Raw genomic sequence first — 19,908 nt, 5'->3', positions numbered from 1 at the left:
TAAATGTTTATTACTTACTAGGAAGGCCCACTTAAAAGCTAATGTAAAAACTAGGTTAGAGTTTTGGGGCTGAGTGTTTTTTTCTTTTCTTTCCTTAATTTGTCAGGGTTATTTTGTTGCTTTGTTCAGTGAACTGTTAAGAAATACAGAACTGCGCAATAATCATCAGATTAAGAGTAACAGGAGGTGGACAGCCGCCCTCCCCGCTGCGCACCCCTGGGACTCATGGGCAGGAACGTGGCTGTGCTGCCTCAGAGAACACACGTCCACTGCAGGCCTAGCCTCGGTTGCTACCTCTGAAAGCAAGGGAAGGTCGGTGGAGAGGCAACCACAGCACAGCGTGGAATTTCCAGGTCTTATTGCAAAACTTTATAAAGAAGGAGAACCCCATGGACCTAATCAAGGGAGATGGAACAAAAGGATGTGTGCCCACACCAAGGAGGCTGGGTGGCAGAAGGCCTTGTAGGAGCAACAGCCCTTTCCTGCTGACTGCGGGCACCGCTGGTTCCTGGAAGAGCTCTGGGAAACTGCCCGCAAATATAGTCTGGTGTGGAGACAGCCGCTGTGCCAAGTCTGTGTTTTTGTGGTTATCGGGTGGTATGTGGGCCAGCGATCGGCTTTTTGGGTCCAATGTCTTCTTCACTGATTGGCTGTTTTGTTTGATCTGGTTGCCGGAGGTGAAGGGTGGAGGAGTGGGTGAACCAGGTGGGCCGACTTGAAGAGCGCCCGTCTCCCAGCACTGACACCACCCATGCATGCCAGCCTTCATGCTCCTGGGCCACCTCATCAACTGGTGCCAATGCTGCCACTGTATCCAGCACACGACTGTCTCTGCTTCTACCTGGCCTCACGCCTGCCTGGGTCTCTGCATGCCTTCATCACGGTCACATTTGCCATCCAGATCTTTGCCCTGTGGCCCATGTTAGGGAAGAAACTGAAGGCATGTCCCCCCGCAGCTATGTGGGAGTCACACTGGTCTGCACTTTCAGGAGCCTGCTGTCCATTAGTGCTGTGGGAGCCACACTTTGCTGGTTTCCATCTCAAGTCTCTGCCCTTTCTACCTCATTCGCCTGCAGCTTTTTAAAGAAAACATTCATGGGCCTTAGGATGAGGCTGAAATCAAAGATGATTTGTCCAGGGTCCTCAACTAAGTTAGAGGCCTCCACTCTGTTATTAAGGCAAGCTGACAGACTGGCTCCCAACTAGTGTAAAGATCTGAAAGCAGAGTTCCACTGTGGAAACAGCATGATGTGGGAGGGAGAAGGGCCATCAGAAGAAAAAGTTAACCAGGGCCGGCCCGGTGGCATAGTGGTTAACTTCGCGCGCTCAGCTTTGGCGGCCCAGGGTTCGCAGGTTCAGATCCTGGGCGCAGACCGACGCCACCACTTACCAAGCCATGCCGTAGCAGCGTCCCACATATAAAGTAGAGGAAGATGGGCATGCATGTTAGCCCAGGGCCAGTCTTCCTCAGCAAAAAGAGGAGGATTGGCAATGGATGTTAGCTCAGGGCTGATCTTCCTCACAAATACACAAAAAGTTAACCAAACTTGGGTATTGAAAGTACTTATCATTTCTGTTATTTTGTGGATGAAAAAGCTTTCTGGGGCCCTCTTGAATTATTGCCTCTCACTTATTATTCACTGCAACAAATGAAATGATGCAGTTTCTATTTACTAAAAAAATACATCCAAAAAAAAAAAAAGGTAACAGAATTCAGAGAAGCTAAAATAGTGTCCTACATTTTAACTGAGTAGACTTCAAATATGTAACATTTTTAAAGTTGATTCTACATTGGTAAAGAAATTTTAAGTATACAACTTTTTATAACCATCGTATAAAAACAGAACTGTCTCCATCCCTTCTCAATTTCTAATCACCTTTTAAATGACAGTTTAAAAAACCACCACTAAACTATTAATCTGGGGTTTAGTTTTTCATTTTCAAATAATAAATTCACTCATTTTTACATTTGCAAGAACTCCCACATGTGCTTTTGAAGCTCGGCTTATATCAAATTTTGATCTGTAAGCCTAAAAAATTGTTCAATAACCAGTAACTAGCATACCATACAAAGACTCAGCATCAAAAGCTGAAATACAGCTAAAATATAATTCAGAATCAGAATTCCTTTATCACAGTGGGTCTCATCGGGGCTGATTCCGCCCCAGGGAACACCCAGCAATGGCATTTCTGGTCGTCACAACTGGGGGAGTGGGGCCAGAGGTGCTACTGACTTGGAGTGGGCAGAGGGCAGGGATGCTGCTCCATTCCTGCAATGCACAGGACAATTACCCCGAACAGAGAATTATCAGGCCCAAAACGCCAACAGAAACCTAATTTATGTGAACTAAAGAAAGGCAGATTAGACCATGCAGACAGCAAACTGTCCCTGATGGCACCTCCAAAGCTGGCCTCCTCCACATCGGCACTAGCGAGTACAGCCTTGATAAAGGCAAATTCCAAGCTCCCCAACATCCTCTTCGGACACATCAAGAATCTCTAGCAACATCTATTTTGTGACCCTGGTAATTAATCAACCCTTTTGGGTTATGCTGACTTATTTTCACAATGACAAGTATGTTTTTTAGAAAATAAATGCAGTATCTACATCCTTGTTTAGATTATTCCTGAATCACAGAGACATTTTAACTGTTAAAAAAATTAAACAGTTCTATTTGCAGTGGTATAACAAATTTTAATTCAAAATAGACACTCTGAAAACAATAGGTAAAAAAAAAATAAACTTCAACAAGCTCTTTTTGAATTTACAAGAGTACACCAACAATCACAGACCAGTTTCACAATTGCCTCAAAAATGCACATTACAGCAATTACATGCGAGTATTATATTTTTTTAAATCCATATAGTAACATTATCCGTTTCCCAGAGACTGTCATATGTTCTGAACACGTTGGACAGGTGCCTCTGCTATGTATCACCAGCAGTATGACTCACGGTCTCAACTGGCTGGTCTCCATTCCTGGCTCTGGTGCTTTAAGTTATTTTATATTGTGTGGAAAAAAAACGAGGTTTAACTGTCCAAAAGAGAGTAATACAACAGTATTCTTTAGCAACACCCTGGCCCATAGCCTGGACAACTGGGCTATGGGAAAGCCCATTTCCCCAAAACAAATACGTTTCCTTCTAGGAAACCGTCAGAGATTTCATACGCCAACCATGGGGACTTAGCTCTGGTCTGTCACTCCACCTTGTCCCCTGAAAATCTAGCTTACATTTCAGTGAGTGTCCACACTCAGGGGTAAAAACTTTATTCCTGAGTAACACGGTCCTTCCCTTTCACTGGTTTATGAACAGTTACGTTAGAAGGAGAGTCTGTGTGTGTGTTTTCAGTGTTTATTCTAAAGGCACTAAGACTTATGGTTTTACCTTTGAATGGAGAAATGACTTATCACCATATCAAAGAGGGGGAAGTCTACACTGAAAAGTATTTCTGCACCTACAGAATTACTTTATTTGTAAAATAACTCTTTTGACTTACGAGCTAAATAGCAGACTTCAGGTTCAGTAATTTTTTAAAAATGAAAACATTTGGTTTTCTATGAGTTATAATCAAAAACAGCTGTTAGGATAAACCTAAAAAAATGTAAATCAAAATTATAATCTAATAAGCAAATATCTTACAAGGAAGAAATCAGCATAAGTTAATGCAGTGCATCCTTAAGGAACCATACACATCACGGGGGTTTGTACTCACTTCTCTACACATTTACTGTATCAATTGCTGCTACATGAGAAACTAACTGAGGGAGATCGATGCTTTAATTCGAAGTTAATCAGGTATTCTCAAACAAGCAGAAATTTCCTTAAATGAAAAAACAAAATGAGACTTCAGTTTTTATCATACGATACTGACACTACTGGGAAAACAAGGCGTGCATGAAATATCAAAAGATTTAATTTACATGACAGAGGAAAAAACTAAAAATAATTGTTACAAAATCAAACTTCAGGAAACGATAAATCCGACAGAACTATTCACTTCTTTATATAGAAGTCTTTCTGAGCACCTGAAATAAATCTAAAGAGCAGCATAAAGACCACTGAAATTGATTAGTCCAACATACAGTGAGAAAATGACGTTTTTTTAAATCTCAATTGAAAAAACTACTAATTATCTAGTACTTTAGATTTCCTAATTTTTTTTAACAAGTTTTATGGTTCATACTCAAAGTTCAACCTGTGTTTAACATTTTTCAGTTCAGACATATCAAAACCTAAAAGTACAGAAGGCTTGTGATTTTTTATTGCTTTCATGCAAATGTATCTTCTTTTTCCAAAAAATGAAGCCACATCAATTTTCCACACCCATAAGAGTGAGGATAACAGTTCTATTTCCTTTTTACTAGGATATGGTCTCTTGTGGAAATAATCTCTAAGAAACTGCTTTTTTTCTTCATAAGAACGGTCTTCATATTTTTTAGGATTTAATGCTAAAATGTGAAGAGCATCATCATTAACAAGTGGTCCCTCAGTCCTGCTTTCATTTCTTTGCCTTTTAAAGGGCACGATGCTCGTTACCTTTTCTGGAGCCGGGGCTGCCTCGGCGTTTATGACGAGAGGTCGCTCCTCCCCATCCCTCTGGTCTCCTGCCCCAAAGTGGCCATCGGGCAGCTTTCTCTTCACAGAGAAACCGGCATCGTGGGTCACCTCGCCGTTGACCAGCAGCAGTTCACTGTTCTCGATGAGGCCTGGCTGGACTTGCAAGTCTGAGCCGCTGTCCTTCGGGGCGCTTCTGCAGCGCAGCAGGTGTACGGCGATGGCTGCCAGGGTCATGTTGCCAGTGTAAACCCCACAGCAATGGATGCACTTGAAGGCTGGAGACTTCAGGATGGTGTGGACTGTGGGCATGATGTGGTGCCTCTCCTTCAAATGCAGCTCATACGTCTCAGTGGTCACAAAGGTGCCAAAGCAGAAGGGGCAGGTCAAGGCTTGTTTGCTGGGGCTTCCGGGCGCACCCTCCGTCTGGGGCCTCACTTTGATGTACACGGGCACGAGCGACTTGGAGTGTATCCCAGCCAGGATGGCCAGGTAGACCTCCCGCTCCCCGAGCTCCTCCTTTGGCAGTATGGTGATGAAGTCAAGATGGGGAAACAGCAGGTTGCCATTAGCATCGATATCCAATTGAAAACCTTTGTTGCTGTAATCCACAGGTAATTTCTTCTTCCCTAGGTGCATAGTCCTACTATGCTCAGAAAGACCTTTAATATCATGGAAAGTGCATGGACAAAACAAACACCCTAGGCCATGCATTAGTAAGTGATGGATAAGCTCTTCCTCCGATACTAAGCATTTACAAGAGAGACATCGAACTGTTTTCTCTCTCATCCACTTTAAAAACGGTGCACATGCTGCCAGTTTTTCAGGCTCCAGCTTTTCAGCAGATTTGGATTCACTGTGCTTGTGAGCCACCTCCATGTGGACCTGGTAGACGTTGGAAGGGAAGAGCTCATTGCAAACTGGGCAGGTTTTCCACTGCTTCGCCTGTCTGAGCGCCTGGCTCGCCTCTGCCCCAGACGAGGAGGCCTGAACGAACATGTTCTGAGTGGCATTTACCACCACTGGAGGGGAGGGCATGCTAGCCACGGGACTGGCCATCTGTGCAGCTGCGCCAGACTGCAGGAGCTGGATGGGCATCTGAGGTGGGGCGACGGTCCCAATGCCTCCAGGTGGCACGGGCAGAGTGACAGACACCGGGGCGAGGGTGTATGTGGGAATCCCATTCACTTGTTTCCCTGTGGGTATTAGCTGTCTGAGAATAGAGCCTGACGTGAGGAAAGTGGTGTTTTGCGAAGCCCCAGGTCTAACTGGCTGACTTGCAGGCAGAATTTTGGTATTCACAGACTGACTGAGTTGCAGGACCCCAGGCCTCACTGGCTGACCCACAGGAAGAACTCCTGACATGACAGGCTGACTGAGCTGAAGAACACCGGAGTTAATGCCCTGGTTCACAGGGAGAACACTTGAGGAGACTGGCTGGCTGGGAGAAAGGAGCCCAGGTGGGACCACCTGGCCTGCAGGGAGAACCCTTAGGGGAACCGTCTGGCCAGGAGGGAGAACCCGTGACGGGACCGTCAGCCCAGGGGGGAGAACCCCCGACGGGGCTGTCTGTCCAATGGGGAGAACCCCCGACTGGACCATCTGGCCAGCAGGGAGAACTCCTGAAGTCGCTGTCTGTGCTGAAGGGATGACCCCTGCAGGGGTCATCTGGCCCGCAGGAAGGACCCCTGAGGGGACTGTCCGGCTCACAGAGATCACTCCTGGCGAGACAGCCTGGAGAACCCCAGGGGTGACAGAGGGACTGACAGGAAGGACACCAGACCCAACAGGTCTGTTTACTGAAAGGACTCCAGGCCCAACTGGTCTGCTGATGGGCCCAACAGGCTGGCGGAGGGGAAAAACCCCTGGGCGGAGGGTCTGGTTTGTGGTGAGGATGCCAGTTCCAGCAGACTTATTTACAGGTCCAACTGGCTGACTCAACGGCAACACAGGAGGATTTGCTGACTGATTAAGTGGGACTCCGTGAGAAAGAAAGACAGGCTGAGGAGCTGAGGGTGGCAGAGCAAGGCTGCTCTGGGCCACTGGCAGGGGACTGGAGACTAGAGTCACATGGGACTGGGCAACAGCCGGCGGAGAATGAGTCAGGCTTCCAGAAGCACCCGAGGCCACAGTCACTGGCTGGACTGTGCCCTGAACTGGCTGGACCACGGTTTGGCTTTGACTGTTCTGCGGCAAGGCAAGATGAAAGCAAGGAGGTGTGGCTGGAACGGCCGGAGCACTGTTGCTTGGTGGTATCGCCAAATGTGCAGTTGGTTTTGGAGCAATATGCATTTGCTTCAAAAGTCCAGGCTTCTTAATATGTTCTGAAATCACGGATCTAAGCTTATTCTCCAAATCCCTGTGTATATCCGATGTCAAAATGTGATACATTAAAGCATCCTGGCTGCTGGCGTTGGCATTGCATTTTTTACAGTAATACTTGTCAGATGGTGGCATCTTCTCGGTGGAAAGGGTATCATCGTTCTTCGGTTGCTCGCCCATGTCCTCAGTTCTCAACCCAAAGTAGGAGTTAATCAAGTAGTGGAAATGGGCTACCAGCACATGCTTCTTCATGCTGTAGTACAGCGTGTTTGAAAAGTTACATTTTAAACACGTGAAACTTATCACATCATTCCTGGATGATTTCGTTTCACCTAAAATATTCACCGTGTAGTTCTGGACTTTCCGAACAGGTGCATGAAACATCCTGAAGTGCCTTCCCACAACTTTGGGTTGAGAGGAAAACACACAGTTTGGGCAAGGGATCACCAGCTCTTGGTCAATCTCATCTTCGTGGTAACGATGTAAATGATTTTTGAATGAAGTAAGCACTTTTGTAGAGTATTTACAGAGGCTACAACAGTATGGCTTTGTTCGATATCTCTGTTAAAAGAAAAGAAAGTCAAGCATAGTTTAATAAAACTATCAGATGCTACGCCTCCTATAGTTCACAAATAAATGACTCTTCCCTTCTCATGTACTGGATAAGTTACCACCATCACTCCTCAGGGAACAATGCTTTTTCTTAAAGGCCAGAGTAAACGTTCTAGGCTCTGAGGGCCCCCCAGTACAGCCTGTGGCAAGCACTCTGCTGCCGCTGGACAGAGAAGCACCCACAGAGGACGTGTACCTCTATGCGCATGGCTTTGTGCCAACAACACTACAGACATTGATTCAAACTTCATAAAATTTTCACATACCACACAACAGTATTCTTTTCACTTTTTTTCTTCTCAAACACTTAAAAATGTAACAACTATTCTTAGCTCATAGCTATACAAACACAGGATTTGGCCCACAACGCAGTTTGCTGACCCCTGTTCCAAGCCATCCACTAAAACCACAAATCTCATCACAGGCATACCTCATTTTATTGTGCTTCGCTTTGTTGTGCCTCAAAGATACTGCGGTTTTACAAACTGAAAGTCTGTGGCAACTCTGCAGCGACCAAGTCTATTGGTGCCATTTTTCCAAACAGCATTTGCTCACTTCGTGTCTGTGTCACACCTGGTGATTCTCACAATATTTCAAATGTTTTCATTACGACTCACTGAAGGCTCAGATGATGGTTAGACATTTTTTTAGACATAATGCTATTGCACACTTAATAGACTACAGTCTAATGTACACATAATTTTTCTATGCACTAGGAGACCAAAAAATTCATGTGACTCGCTTTATTGCAATTGCACTTCATTGCGGTGGTCTGGAACTGAACCCGCCATATCTCTGAGGTATGCCCATACTTAGTCCTATACTTTGAAGTAAAATAAACTCACTTAATTCTCTGCAAGAGAAAGTTATTTTCTCCCCTTCTCATCCTGTTTCTCTTAGATCCAATGTTGTTTTTAATCCAAATTCTAAAACCTCTGGACTTTAACTACAAATAACCTAACTTGCAAATTGTTAAACCCATCATTACTATCTTCTATTTCCTCGATCCCTAGAGAAGGTAAGAACCAAATGGACAGTGCCTGGCACATGCAAGTATCCAATAAACTATGTGACAGACGGTAAAGAAAGAGGGATTGTGCCTAAACTCACCATGAACAATCTTGAGGTAAGTTTCAGGCCACAGAATACTGCACTGACAATATGGAATTTCTCTTTAAGGCAAATACCGGGGAATTCAACAACCTTGGGCATAAGAACAGACATCTGTACAACACCAGCCAACTGGGGAGTGCAGTCTGTCCTGACATGCAGGAAAACACACTGGTTTGTGATAATTCGAGGAGGGAAGCCTTTGGTCTCAGGACAGTCTCCAGGTCCTAGAGCTGATGAGCCACACAACACCCGGCCCCAGTCTCACAAGGAGGAAGGGAAGACCTGGACAGAGGAGGCACTTCCTCCCAGGTCCCATGTCGGCGATGGCCGGGGTCTCCCCACTCTGCAACACTGCTTCTTGTATCACAGTGGCCACAGGTCAGCTCCCGTCCTTCCTAGATCTATGCTCCAGGATCACTCTCTCTCATACACACACACACACACACACACACACACACTCTCCCATTCTGATCACTCTCATAAACACACACACACACAAATGTTCCCATGATCACTCTCTCATACACACACACACACATATTCCCATTCTGATCACTCTCTCTCATACACACACACACACACACACACATATATAATCCCATTCTGTACATTTTGTCATCCTCTCTCTCTCCTATTCATGCAGTGTTCCTCATGGGTCACAAGTCAGAGAAATCACCCAAACATATTCAGCAACATGTTACTGCCTTCTCAGCAATTAACAAAATCCCAGGTTCTGGCATTTCTAGTAGGATCTATAATAAACTGAGGGTAGCAGCCAACCACAGACTTAAAAAAAAACATATTTCACTGATTCTAAGAGACACATTTTTTTTTCATATTTTAGTATCTCTAAAATCTGGGTACACCTTACAACTGATGGCTCAATAGTACAACACAGTTTAAGTGAAATATTCTTTTAGTTTTATTAATGGTTTATTAAAAAAATGGTGTATCTTATACTCAATAAAATATTGCATTGAAAAACCAGATACTCAATGAAAATTACGCTCAATGAAAGAGCCAACAGAATTTACTAACCATTGCATGTTACTATCTGCTACTGTTGAGTAGGTATTTGGATTAGGGAAAGATTTCTTAAATATGACACCATAAACATGATCCATAAAAGAAAAAAGAATGATAAACTGGACTTCATCAAAGTAAGAAAGCTTCTCTTTGAAAGACACTGTTTAAAAAATAAAAAGACAACCCACAGGCTAGGAAACAATATTTGCAAACCACATACCTAATAAAGGAGTTGTACCCAGAATACATGTTGTGAACATGTTCCAAGTGTCAGTGAGAAACCAGACAACCCAACTTTTAGAAAATAGGGAAAAGATTTGAACACTTTACCAAAGGTATCCAGATGCCAAATAAACACTTGAAAAGATGCTCAACATCATTAGTCACTAGGGAAATGCAAATTAAAACCAGAGAAGATACCACCACAAATCTATTAAAAGGGAAAATAAACAGGTAAGTCTGTCAGCACAATAACCCTGACACAACCAAGTCTGGCAAGGATGCAGAGCAACTAGAACTCTCACATGACTGGTGGGAAAGCAAAATGCTACAGCCACTTTGGAAAACAGTTTTGCAGTTTGTTATAAAGATAAATATATACTTATTTACCATATACAACCCAGCAACTTCACGCCTAGGCATTTACCCGAGAGAAATGAAAGCATATGTTCACACAAAAACCTGCATGTGAACGTTCCAGGACAGTGATCAGTCTGAGTGTGAGACCTTGGTTCCCTGGTAACAGAGGAAGAGAAAATAACCAAGGAGAGAGCAGGAAAGAAGCGGAGTCAGGAGTCCTGGGGGCTGGCAGAAACCCTGTCCCCAGGACAGTCCGTCATCTCCCGTCAGTCCATGCCTGCTTCCTCGGAGCCCACAGTAAGTGAGCTCCACCACCTGCTGTCACCTCAGCATGTTTCTGTCCCCCAGACCCCAAAGTCTAACACATCTTTCTTCTCTGAGCCCTCAAGGATCCCACTGTAGCATGAGCCCCACAGTCATCATGATTACACAATATTTCTGCTGTGTTGCCCGAAACTGTCTCTGTTCATAAATCCTATTTCCCCAGAGACAAATTCAAGCAGGAAGGCTACCTTAGGAATGAAGAGGAATAAGAACTAAAACCAGTAGACAACAGTCTCTCCCATGCCAGGCAACAATGATTTTTTTTCTGAATACAGTATTTATTTAACAAATTCAATCTCTACTATTTCATATTGTTATTTAACAATTTATGCCTAGGCCCTATGCACCCCAACAAAAACAAACTCCTTGAGGAAAAGAACCCTAACTTTTACCTCTTTGCATCAGGTACTCAAAAAGTTTTACCTGCTTTGTACCAGGAATTCAAAAAATGTTTCCCGATGAAAAGCACATAATTATATATTATACTGCATGTTACATTATAGGATCTTTTAAAGAATTCAGATGGGAAAAATCAGTGAGGCCTAAAAAAAGATTTATGAAGTCAAGGTCTTCAAAGCAAGGCCTATTTGAACAGCCATATGCTGTTCTGACCAGAAAAACCAACTGAAGTGGTTTCAAGGAATCTTGTGCCTAATGGTAGAGAGGGGAGTGCCAGGTCAAAAAGGTGAGAGACCAAAAGGTGGAACATGGAAAAGAGGCAGCCAAGTGGGCTCTGGAGGACAGGTGAACAACAGAAATGTCTTTAAAGAAAATTTTGACAGAACAATGACTAGTTACAGGAATTTTTTTTAAAGCCAAAATTCCCAAGGCCAGCATGACTTGGACAAACAGAAGGGAGGAAGGCAGTTAAGTCAAATCTGAGACATGCCGAGTTTGACACCAACAAGGGTGCTAATCTAATGGCTGAATGGTAGGAAAGGTTTTCCAGAAGACAACACTTCAATGAGAATTTAGCAGTATGCCACACATTTTAGCTTGAATCGGCTTAGGTCTGAGGTTTCAAATTATTACAAATTGCGTTCCTCGATCCAAAGATCCACATTTTTATTTTATTTTTATTTCTGAAAACAGGATGAACCTTCATTATATATGCAGTCACGCGTCACAACGACAGGGATACATTCTGAGAAATGCGTCATTAGGTGACCTCATTGCATGAACATCATAGACTGTACTTACACAAACCTAGATGGTGTAGCCTACTACATACCTAAGCTATATGGTATACCCTATTGCTCCTAGGCTACAAACCCGTACAGCATGTCGCTCTACTGAAATCTGTAGGCAATTGTAACACAATGGTATTTGTGTACCTAAACTTAGAAAAGGTAGTAAAAACACGGTATAAAAGATAAAAAATGGTACACCTATATAGGATACTGCGACATGGTGATTTAGAAGAAATATACATATTTGATCATTCAGATGACCAAAATATATTTCTCAGATATATCTGGTCTTCAACCACAGTTCCTGGCTCATAACTCAAAAAACCCTTAGAATTTCCTGAGCAATATGAGCTCTTGTCCTCAGTTCCTGAACCCACCCAAGAGTGGAGGCTGGCTGCCAGAACTGGCCATGTGATCAGAGGATTGGAACTTTCAGTCCCTCCCCCTGACCTCCAGGGAAAGGAGGAGGGCTTGAGGTTGAATCAAGGGCCAACAACTCAGTCAGTCCTGACTAGGTAATGAAGCCTCCATAAACACCCGAAAGGACTGCTCATCAGCCCTTTTCAGAGATCTTCCCTGTTGAGCAACCAGAACGCTTCCATGTGCTGCCGAGCTGGGCCCCAAGCTCCACGAGGACTGAAGCTCCTTTGTTCGGGACCTGGCCCTATATATCTCTTCATCTGGCTGTTGATTCATAACCTTTCATATCCTTTGTAATACATCAGTAATCTAGTGAATAAACAGGTTTTCTTGAGTTCTGTGAGCCGTTCTAGCAAACTAATTGAATCCAAGAAAGGATTCATGGCAATGTCTGGTTTATAGCCAGTTGGTCTGAAGTACAGGTAACAAGCTGGACTTGCGACTGGTATCCTGAGTTGGAAGGGGTTGTTGGAATCTCCAGTTTGTAGCCGGTCGGTCAGAAGCACACGCCACAACCTAGGCTTGCAACTGGCATCTTAAGTGGGGGACCGTCTTGTGGGACTGAGCCCTTTACCTGTAGAATCTGATTCTATATCCAGGTAGACAGCATCAGAATTAAGGTGAATTCTCAGACACCCAGCTGGTGTTCAAGAACTGCCCGTTGGTGTGGAGAAGCCTCCACACTCATGTTGGAATTGGATCCAGGAACGCTTTGCAGTGTGGTGTCAAAAGCGGGATTTGCTAGACTGGCTCTAGCTCCCAGAAACGTGGTTTTTGAAGAGAAAGGATAAAAGGGCGGGGAATGGGGAACCCTTGATGCCTGGATGGCTACCTAGTTACCCATGGTATGAAACTGCAGCTGCACTGTGATCAGTTACTAAAGGTAAAAGATATCAATGGAATTTAGAAATAGTAGTAGAGCTGACTCCCAAGGGGTTGGCTCATTGAAAATATAAGGAAATGCAAGATAAGGAGCATGTGAAACATACAATTCCCTGGTTATTGTTATCTGTAATAGCCAAACAAAGGTAAAAGAAAAGTGCTGGGTCAGCCTTGATGCTGAACCAAGCTCTCAGATCTGGGTGGATCTGAGTTTCAGCATTAGCCTCAACGCCACCTAGAAAGGGGAACATTATGCAGGGACAACAGAAAGCACCTCTAAGACCTCTGGTCACCAAGAAAATAGTTAACATAGGGGGAGAGCAAAACCACGAAATGACTGAAACCAGGGGATGTAACGGGAAGGAACTGCCTCATTTTGTGGATCAGTATCATCAGCTTCCTGAGGAACCTTTACTAAAATGGATGTGAGAGTAACCCATTTGGGGGCTCTTTGGTTTTGAAGCTGCCGAGCGGAAGAGCGTGTTTGGGTTGATGCAGGAGCTGCAGCTCACTACAGAACAATCAGATGGCTGTACGTGATCCAGACACACAGGAGGTTATTCCAGAGGGAACAGCCAGCCTGATGGACTGATAAAAGCCACTGTAAAGTATGTTTATCTTGAGAAGAGGTACTGTCCAACTCCCCCTATAAATGCCAAATAGAAAACCCCAGACAAACCAGCTATGCTTCATATACAAGCCATGTGGGACTGGCTTTATGATGACCAGGATATCTACCCACTGAATATGCCCATTACCCAGGTTACGGTAAATGCTGTGATTAAGGGGGCCCTGTTGCATGGGCACCCCATGTAACTTTACCACTACAAAATTGAACAACAGTTCAAGAAGCCTTATCAGATTTTCTATCTCAACTTCCCCATACGGGTCTTACTGATACTGAGAACATTAAACTAATTAAGAAAACAGGGAAAGACAAAGGGGAGAGTCAAAGGACTCGACCCAGCAGAGTGGAAGTCTTCAGATGGTTGTTGAGAAAAGGGATGAATAAAGTGAATATTGATGGAGTTGAAACAGAGGTGTTGATGCAGCACTACCAGAGACTGGGTGGACAAATGGGACCCCCTGTTGGTCCCCCAACATTAAAGGGCTCCAAAAAGTCCACTCTCTTTACTCCAGTTTGGAGGAATTTAAGCCAGAAGGCAAAGATTACAATGAGAAACCTGACTGGGAATCCCCTGAGGTGATGGTTAGGCCAGTCGATCAAGATAAAGACTAACCAAAGGGCCAGGATCCCTTGGCTCCACCCCTCACTGGGGACCCAAAGCCTTTTGCAGGAGAATGGGTAAAATGGTCAGGGGGTGGAAAACAGAAGTTTCCAGGACTCCTTGATACAGGAGCCCCACAAACTGGGGTATCCAAACCCATTGGTGAAGCCCTGACTCAGGCTACAACAGAATGAGAGAACATAAAAATGTAGTGGTTGATAGGATTATAAATGGAATGTCTAAGCAGGTATTACGTAAAGAAGTGCGTCTCCTTTACTTGACCGTTTTATGGGAAGTAGTAATATGTCTGGCCAGGGAACACTTTCCTTACCTAGTATTGTAACACCAAAACCTAGAGATGAAGTCCAAATAGAGGATACAGTTAGAAATCTAAGAGTTGATGGAATTTAGGTAAAAGTTGATAGAATTGGTATGTTTGAACAGGCTTTATGTGAAGGGGCTGCATCTCTTTTACCTGATTGTATTATGACATTGTATCTCACTGGGAACGTTTCCTCCACCTAGTATTGTAAAACAGAAGGTATGTAAGTCCACTCTTCAAGCCATATTAACTGGACATGCTCAATGGGATCCAGTAAGATTGCCTGAGCCACAGTGTGGAATAGAAGCTGGAGTGCTGGTAGGGACAAATTCTCGTGCGATGGCCCTATGTGGAGCACAGATTGGAGCTTACAAGAGCCTGTGAGCGCCGCCCAGCCACAACTAGTGGGACTTCAGATGAGAGAATTTCCACTTGAGGGGCATCTACTACCTTGCTACCTGACATTATTAATTGAAGTTACCTCTAAGACTGAAGACGCAAAATGACCTTAAAACCTGAAATACCCACAATGTCTTGGGTGATGTCAGAGAAACATATAAATATTGCCCAAAAGTATTTCATAAGATGGAAATGGTTTATACAGGATTATGCTGCCTGGGGAATGCAAGGAGGAGATACTCACAAGCAGGGAGCCTCTTTCCCTAGGACTGCCTTTGGAACTACATGAGGTGCTGCCTGATTCTGCTGTCACTTGGACAGTGCCCTATAAAGAACCCTCAACTGACCAACAAAGAGCTGCCTGGCTTGTGCACAAAAGTTCTAAGGTGAATGGACATCCTGTTTGGATGGTCACCACTCTGATCCAAGAAGATAAAACATATCAGCTCAGTCGGAATCGCTTACTATTTTCCTAGCAGTGATAGAAAAACTGAACAATGGTAAAAACCCATTTGCGTTTTTACTGACTCATGAGCAGCGGCCAATGGCCTGGCCATGAAGTCAGGCAGGAGGGCAATGGAAACCTGGGCTATTAAAGGGATGCCCATACGGGGCACAGCCCTGTGGAAATTTGAGAGGTGCACTGAACTAGGACATGTTGATGCCCATCAGAACACTTTTCCAGGTGTGGAAGGTCACTGGCATGAACAAGCAGACAGCCCCGAGTGCACCTGGGTCCATAAAACGAGTGGACATGGGGGCATTGCGGCAATGCAGAATCTAGTCCTCTTGCACCTTCTGACACACAAAATGCCAGTAAGAACCGTTCTGTCTGCCAACAACATAGATGGAGCCTGCAGATGGCTCTGTGGCAGATTCCCTGGTGGGAAGGCCCTGAACATAGCTGGCAAGTGAGACTGAGGCTGGTAGCCCTGGGGGGCATTAAACGGGTCCTGACAGGAACAGACACTGACTCTATACTAGGCTTTGCTTGCCTGGTGGTAGATGCACATGCTCAGAGTGACATAAAAGAACCAAAACAGAAGATACTGCACAGCCAACTGTCATTTCCTCAGACCAAAGAACTCACATTACAGCCCATAATGCCCAACAATGGGCAGAGAGATGTCCTCGTCAGACTAACAGTTTTATAAAGGATTGAAATGGGCGCAATTAAAACAGTTGCTATCTAAAATGGGGGATAAAGGCTGGCTTGCACACCTTCACGAAGGTGTGCTCACACTCAACATGAACATGAAGGGGGATAAGGGATGGTGCCCACTGGATAGATTCCTCCACTGTTCCGAGAGATCTGGGAAAGAGAGGTAGGGGTTAGGGTTAGGGTTGTGGTTATACAATTCTTCCCCACATCACCAAAACTTTCTCTTTTCCTACCTAATGCAGTGGTCCCAGGATTAGGAATGATTCCTAAGCCAGACACTGTAACTATACCTTTAAATCTTTATGTCAGAATTTCTAAGGGCTTGAGGGGGTAGACTGTGCCTTCACCTCATCTGGCAAAGGTGGGGCTGACAGTGAATGCTGCTGTGTGGCCTAGTGGTCAGGACAGCCCACTAGCTCTGTACCCGTGTAATCTTACCCTATGTGAATCAAAGTAGACTGAGAGGGAGGCACTTGCTGAATTGGTGCTGCTGCCAGCAATCTAGACCAGCACAGTGGCCGAACCTAATGGCCCTTCCAAGGGTGGAGAAATAACAGGTGAGGGTAAAGGGATGAATAAGTGGGTTATGCAATGAGGGAAATCCAACATTTCATTAATACCTCAAGAGAGGCTCTGAGCAAGGGAATAATACTGTCTCTCATGATAAGCATACCACATGCCCGGAAGGGTGAAGCTGTGTTTGCCTAGACCACTCCTGCTTTCGGAACCTGACAAGATCCAAGGAAGCCTGCAAACCTGAGAGTTCTCACCCTGGGAGACACTTGCATATGATATCATGATGGACAGAACAGTTATTAAGAATTCAGTGAGATTCTACTAATGTGCCAGGATCACTTGACTTTTATGATTGCCTTGCTGTAAGGGATTCGAAAACCAGGAGGTGGACTGTGTTATTGTGATTTATAAGAAATATATATTTTGCCTTCATCCCCAGTTCCCCTCTCACAACTCGCAACACCCTTAGAATTTCCTGAGCAGGAAGAGCAATATGAGCTCTTGTCCTCAGTTCCTGAACCCCCCAAGAGTGGAGGCTGGCTGCCAGCAGAACCAGCCCTGTGATCAGAGGGCTGGAACTTTCAGTCCCTCCCCCTGACCTCCAGGGAAAGGAAGGGGGCTTGAGGTTAAATCAAGGGCCAGTGACTCAGTCAATCCTGACTAGGTAATGAAGCCTCCATAAACACCTGAAAGGACAGCTCATCGGCCCCTTTCAGAGATCTTCCCTGTTGGGCAACCAGAACGCTTCCATGTGCTGCCAAGCTCGGCCCCAAGCTCCACGAGGACAGAAGCTCCTTTGTTTGGGATCTCGCCCTATATATCTCTTCATCTGGCTGTTGTTTAGTATCCTTTCATATCCTTTGTAATAAACTGGTAATCTAGTGAGTAAACGGGTTTTCTTGAGGTCTGTGAGCTGTTCTAGCAAATTAATCGAACCTGAGGAGGGGGTCGTGGGAACCTCTGATTTATAGCGAGTCGGTGAGAAGTACAGGTAACAACCTGTACTTGGGATTGGCATCCTGAGTTGGAGGGGGCTGTTGGAATCTCCGGTTTGTAACCGGTCGGTCAGACGCACAGACAACCTGAGCTTATGACTGGCGTCTGAAGTGGAGGGCAATCTTGGGGGAGCCCTTTACCTGAGGGATCTGACTCTATCAGAGATGGAGGGAGATAGCGTCAGAATCGAGCTGAATTCTCGGACACCCAGCTGGTGTTCGAGAACTGCTTGTTGGTGTGGGGAAGCCTCCACACACACGCCAGAATTGGGTCCAGGAAGCCTTTGCAGGCACTTACCATGAATGGAGCCTGCAGGACTAGAAGTTGCTCTGAGTGAGTTGAGTGGTGAGTGATGAGTGAGTGTGAAGGCCTAGGACACTACTGCACACTACTGTATAGACTTAGGCTACACTAAACTTATAAAAAATATTTTTTTAATAATAAATTGACCTTAGCTTAACTTTTTTACTTTATAAACTTTTTAATTTTTTTTAACTTTTGGGCTCTTTTGCAATAACACTTAGCTTAAAACACAAACACATTGTACAACTGTACAAAAATTTTTTTTCTTTATATCCTTATTCTATAAGCTTTTTTTCTATTTAAAAAATTTTTTTTTACTTTTTAAACTTTTTTGTTAAAAACTAACACACAAACACACACATCAGCCTAGGCCTACACAGGGTCAGGATCATCAATATCACCGTCTTCCACCTCCACATCTTGTCCCACTGAAGGTCTTCAGGGGCACTAACACGCATGGAGCCGTCATCTCCTATGATAACAACGCCTTCCTCTGGAACACCTCCTGAAGGACCTGCTTGATGCTCTTATTGAGGAGGTGTCACTCTTTTCAGAAAAATGTCCATGGTAGTTTGCTTGGTTTGTTTCTTTTTTTCATCATAGATTTGCTTGTAAGCAGATAATGCACCATGAACATTCCTCTCTATTAACGAAAATCTTTCGGGGTTGGGGTCCATGTTTTCAAATTTTTTAAGGAGCTTGTTGAGGTCTGCAAAAGCTTCTGCTAAACCCTTCACTGTGAATTTTCTTGGGGGTTCTTCTTTTTCTTCCCCTGCAGTTTCCTTTTCTCTTGCCTCTTCTTCAGCTATGCATTCCTGTTCCAGTTCCAACAATTCCTCATTAGTCAGTTCCTCAGGAACCACCTCTAGGAGTTCCTCAATGTCATGTTCATCCACACCCAGGTTAAAGTTGTTTGCCATCTTGACAACAGCCTTGTTGATTTTCGCAACTTCCTCGTCCTTGGCAAATCCTTTGAAGTTATTGACAAACCTCTTGAGTGTCTTATTCCAGATGGCATTCATACACTCCTTGGTGACATCACCCCAAGCCCAAGAAAGGTTCCTGATGCAGTCATAGATGTTGTAATCCTTCCAGAATTGCACCAGTGTCTTCTCAGTCTCTTCCTCAGTTGCAGCAATAGCCTGGGCAAAGGTCCTCCTCAGGTAGTAAGCCTTAAAAGCTGCTATAACTCCTTGATGCATGGGTTGGATCAAAGAGGTGGTGTTTGGAGGGAAAAAGACTGCTTTGATATTGGGATGAAGATCACCAACAAAAGGAGGATGTCTGGGAGCATTATCAACAATAAGCAAAATCTTGAAAGGTATGTTATTCTCCAAACAGTACTTCTCCATTTCGCTGGCATAGCAATTCAGGAGGGCATCTTGGAAGAGGAGCTGGGTCATCCATGAATTCTTACTGCTCCTGTAGTACACTGGCAGTGTGTCCTTATTAATATGCTTCAAGGCCCTGGGATTCTCACTGTGCCAGATCACAAACGGTTTCAATTTGTAGCCTGCAACATTGCCCCCAAGCAAGACTGTTATCCTGTCCTTAAAAGCCTTGAAACCTGGCACTGACTTGGCCTCCTTATAAATGAAAGTCCCTTCAGGCATCCATTTCCAGAATAGGGAGGTTTCACCCATATTGAATATTTGCTCTGGCAAGTAATTTTCCTCCACAATCAGCTTATCTAGAGTTTCTAAAAATTCTCCAGCTGCCATCACATCAGCATTTGCAGATTCACCATTCACTTTCACATTATGTAATGAATAACGATTCTTGAATCGTTTAAACCACCCAGAGCTAGCATTAAATTCAACATTGCAGTTGGGTCCAGCCTTTTCTTTCAACATTGCAAACAAACTTTTTGCTTTAGCTGTGATCATCATGGTGCTGAGAGGGATATGCTTCTGTGTCTGGTCTTCAATCCAGGTCATTAGAAGTTTCTCCATGTC

General features: G+C 44.4%; 1 protein-coding gene and 1 pseudogene across 2 annotated transcripts in view; one reads left to right on the top strand and one right to left on the bottom strand.

The window, feature by feature from the left end:
* The first annotated feature begins 350 nt into the window (after positions 1-350).
* On the top strand, positions 351-1,151 carry LOC147915339 (phosphatidylinositol N-acetylglucosaminyltransferase subunit C-like; annotated as a pseudogene).
* Positions 1,152-2,679: 1,528 nt separating this feature from the next.
* The window catches only part of ADNP2 (ADNP homeobox 2), a 37,988-nt gene continuing 20,759 nt past the window's right edge, over positions 2,680-19,908 (bottom strand). The window contains exons 1-2 of one of the 2 annotated variants that reach the window (XM_087439393.1): positions 17,948-18,474; positions 2,680-7,441 (exon numbers count right to left, since the gene is read on the bottom strand). In XM_087439393.1, the coding sequence (XP_087295519.1) occupies positions 4,175-7,441; positions 17,948-17,950 (3,270 nt within the window). In that variant the 5' untranslated portion in view covers positions 17,951-18,474 and the 3' untranslated portion in view covers positions 2,680-4,174. Of the gene's footprint in view, positions 7,442-17,947; positions 18,475-19,908 lie in introns of those variants that run through there. The other variant, XM_087439394.1, reaches the window with a different exon arrangement.

Source organism: Ceratotherium simum, chromosome 14 (genome assembly GCF_057802395.1).
Source record: "Ceratotherium simum simum isolate JZ-2026a chromosome 14, ASM5780239v1, whole genome shotgun sequence".
NCBI lineage: Eukaryota > Metazoa > Chordata > Mammalia > Perissodactyla > Rhinocerotidae > Ceratotherium > Ceratotherium simum.
Note: the sequence above shows the minus strand (reverse complement) of the source record. Positions and strands in the feature narration are given on the sequence as shown.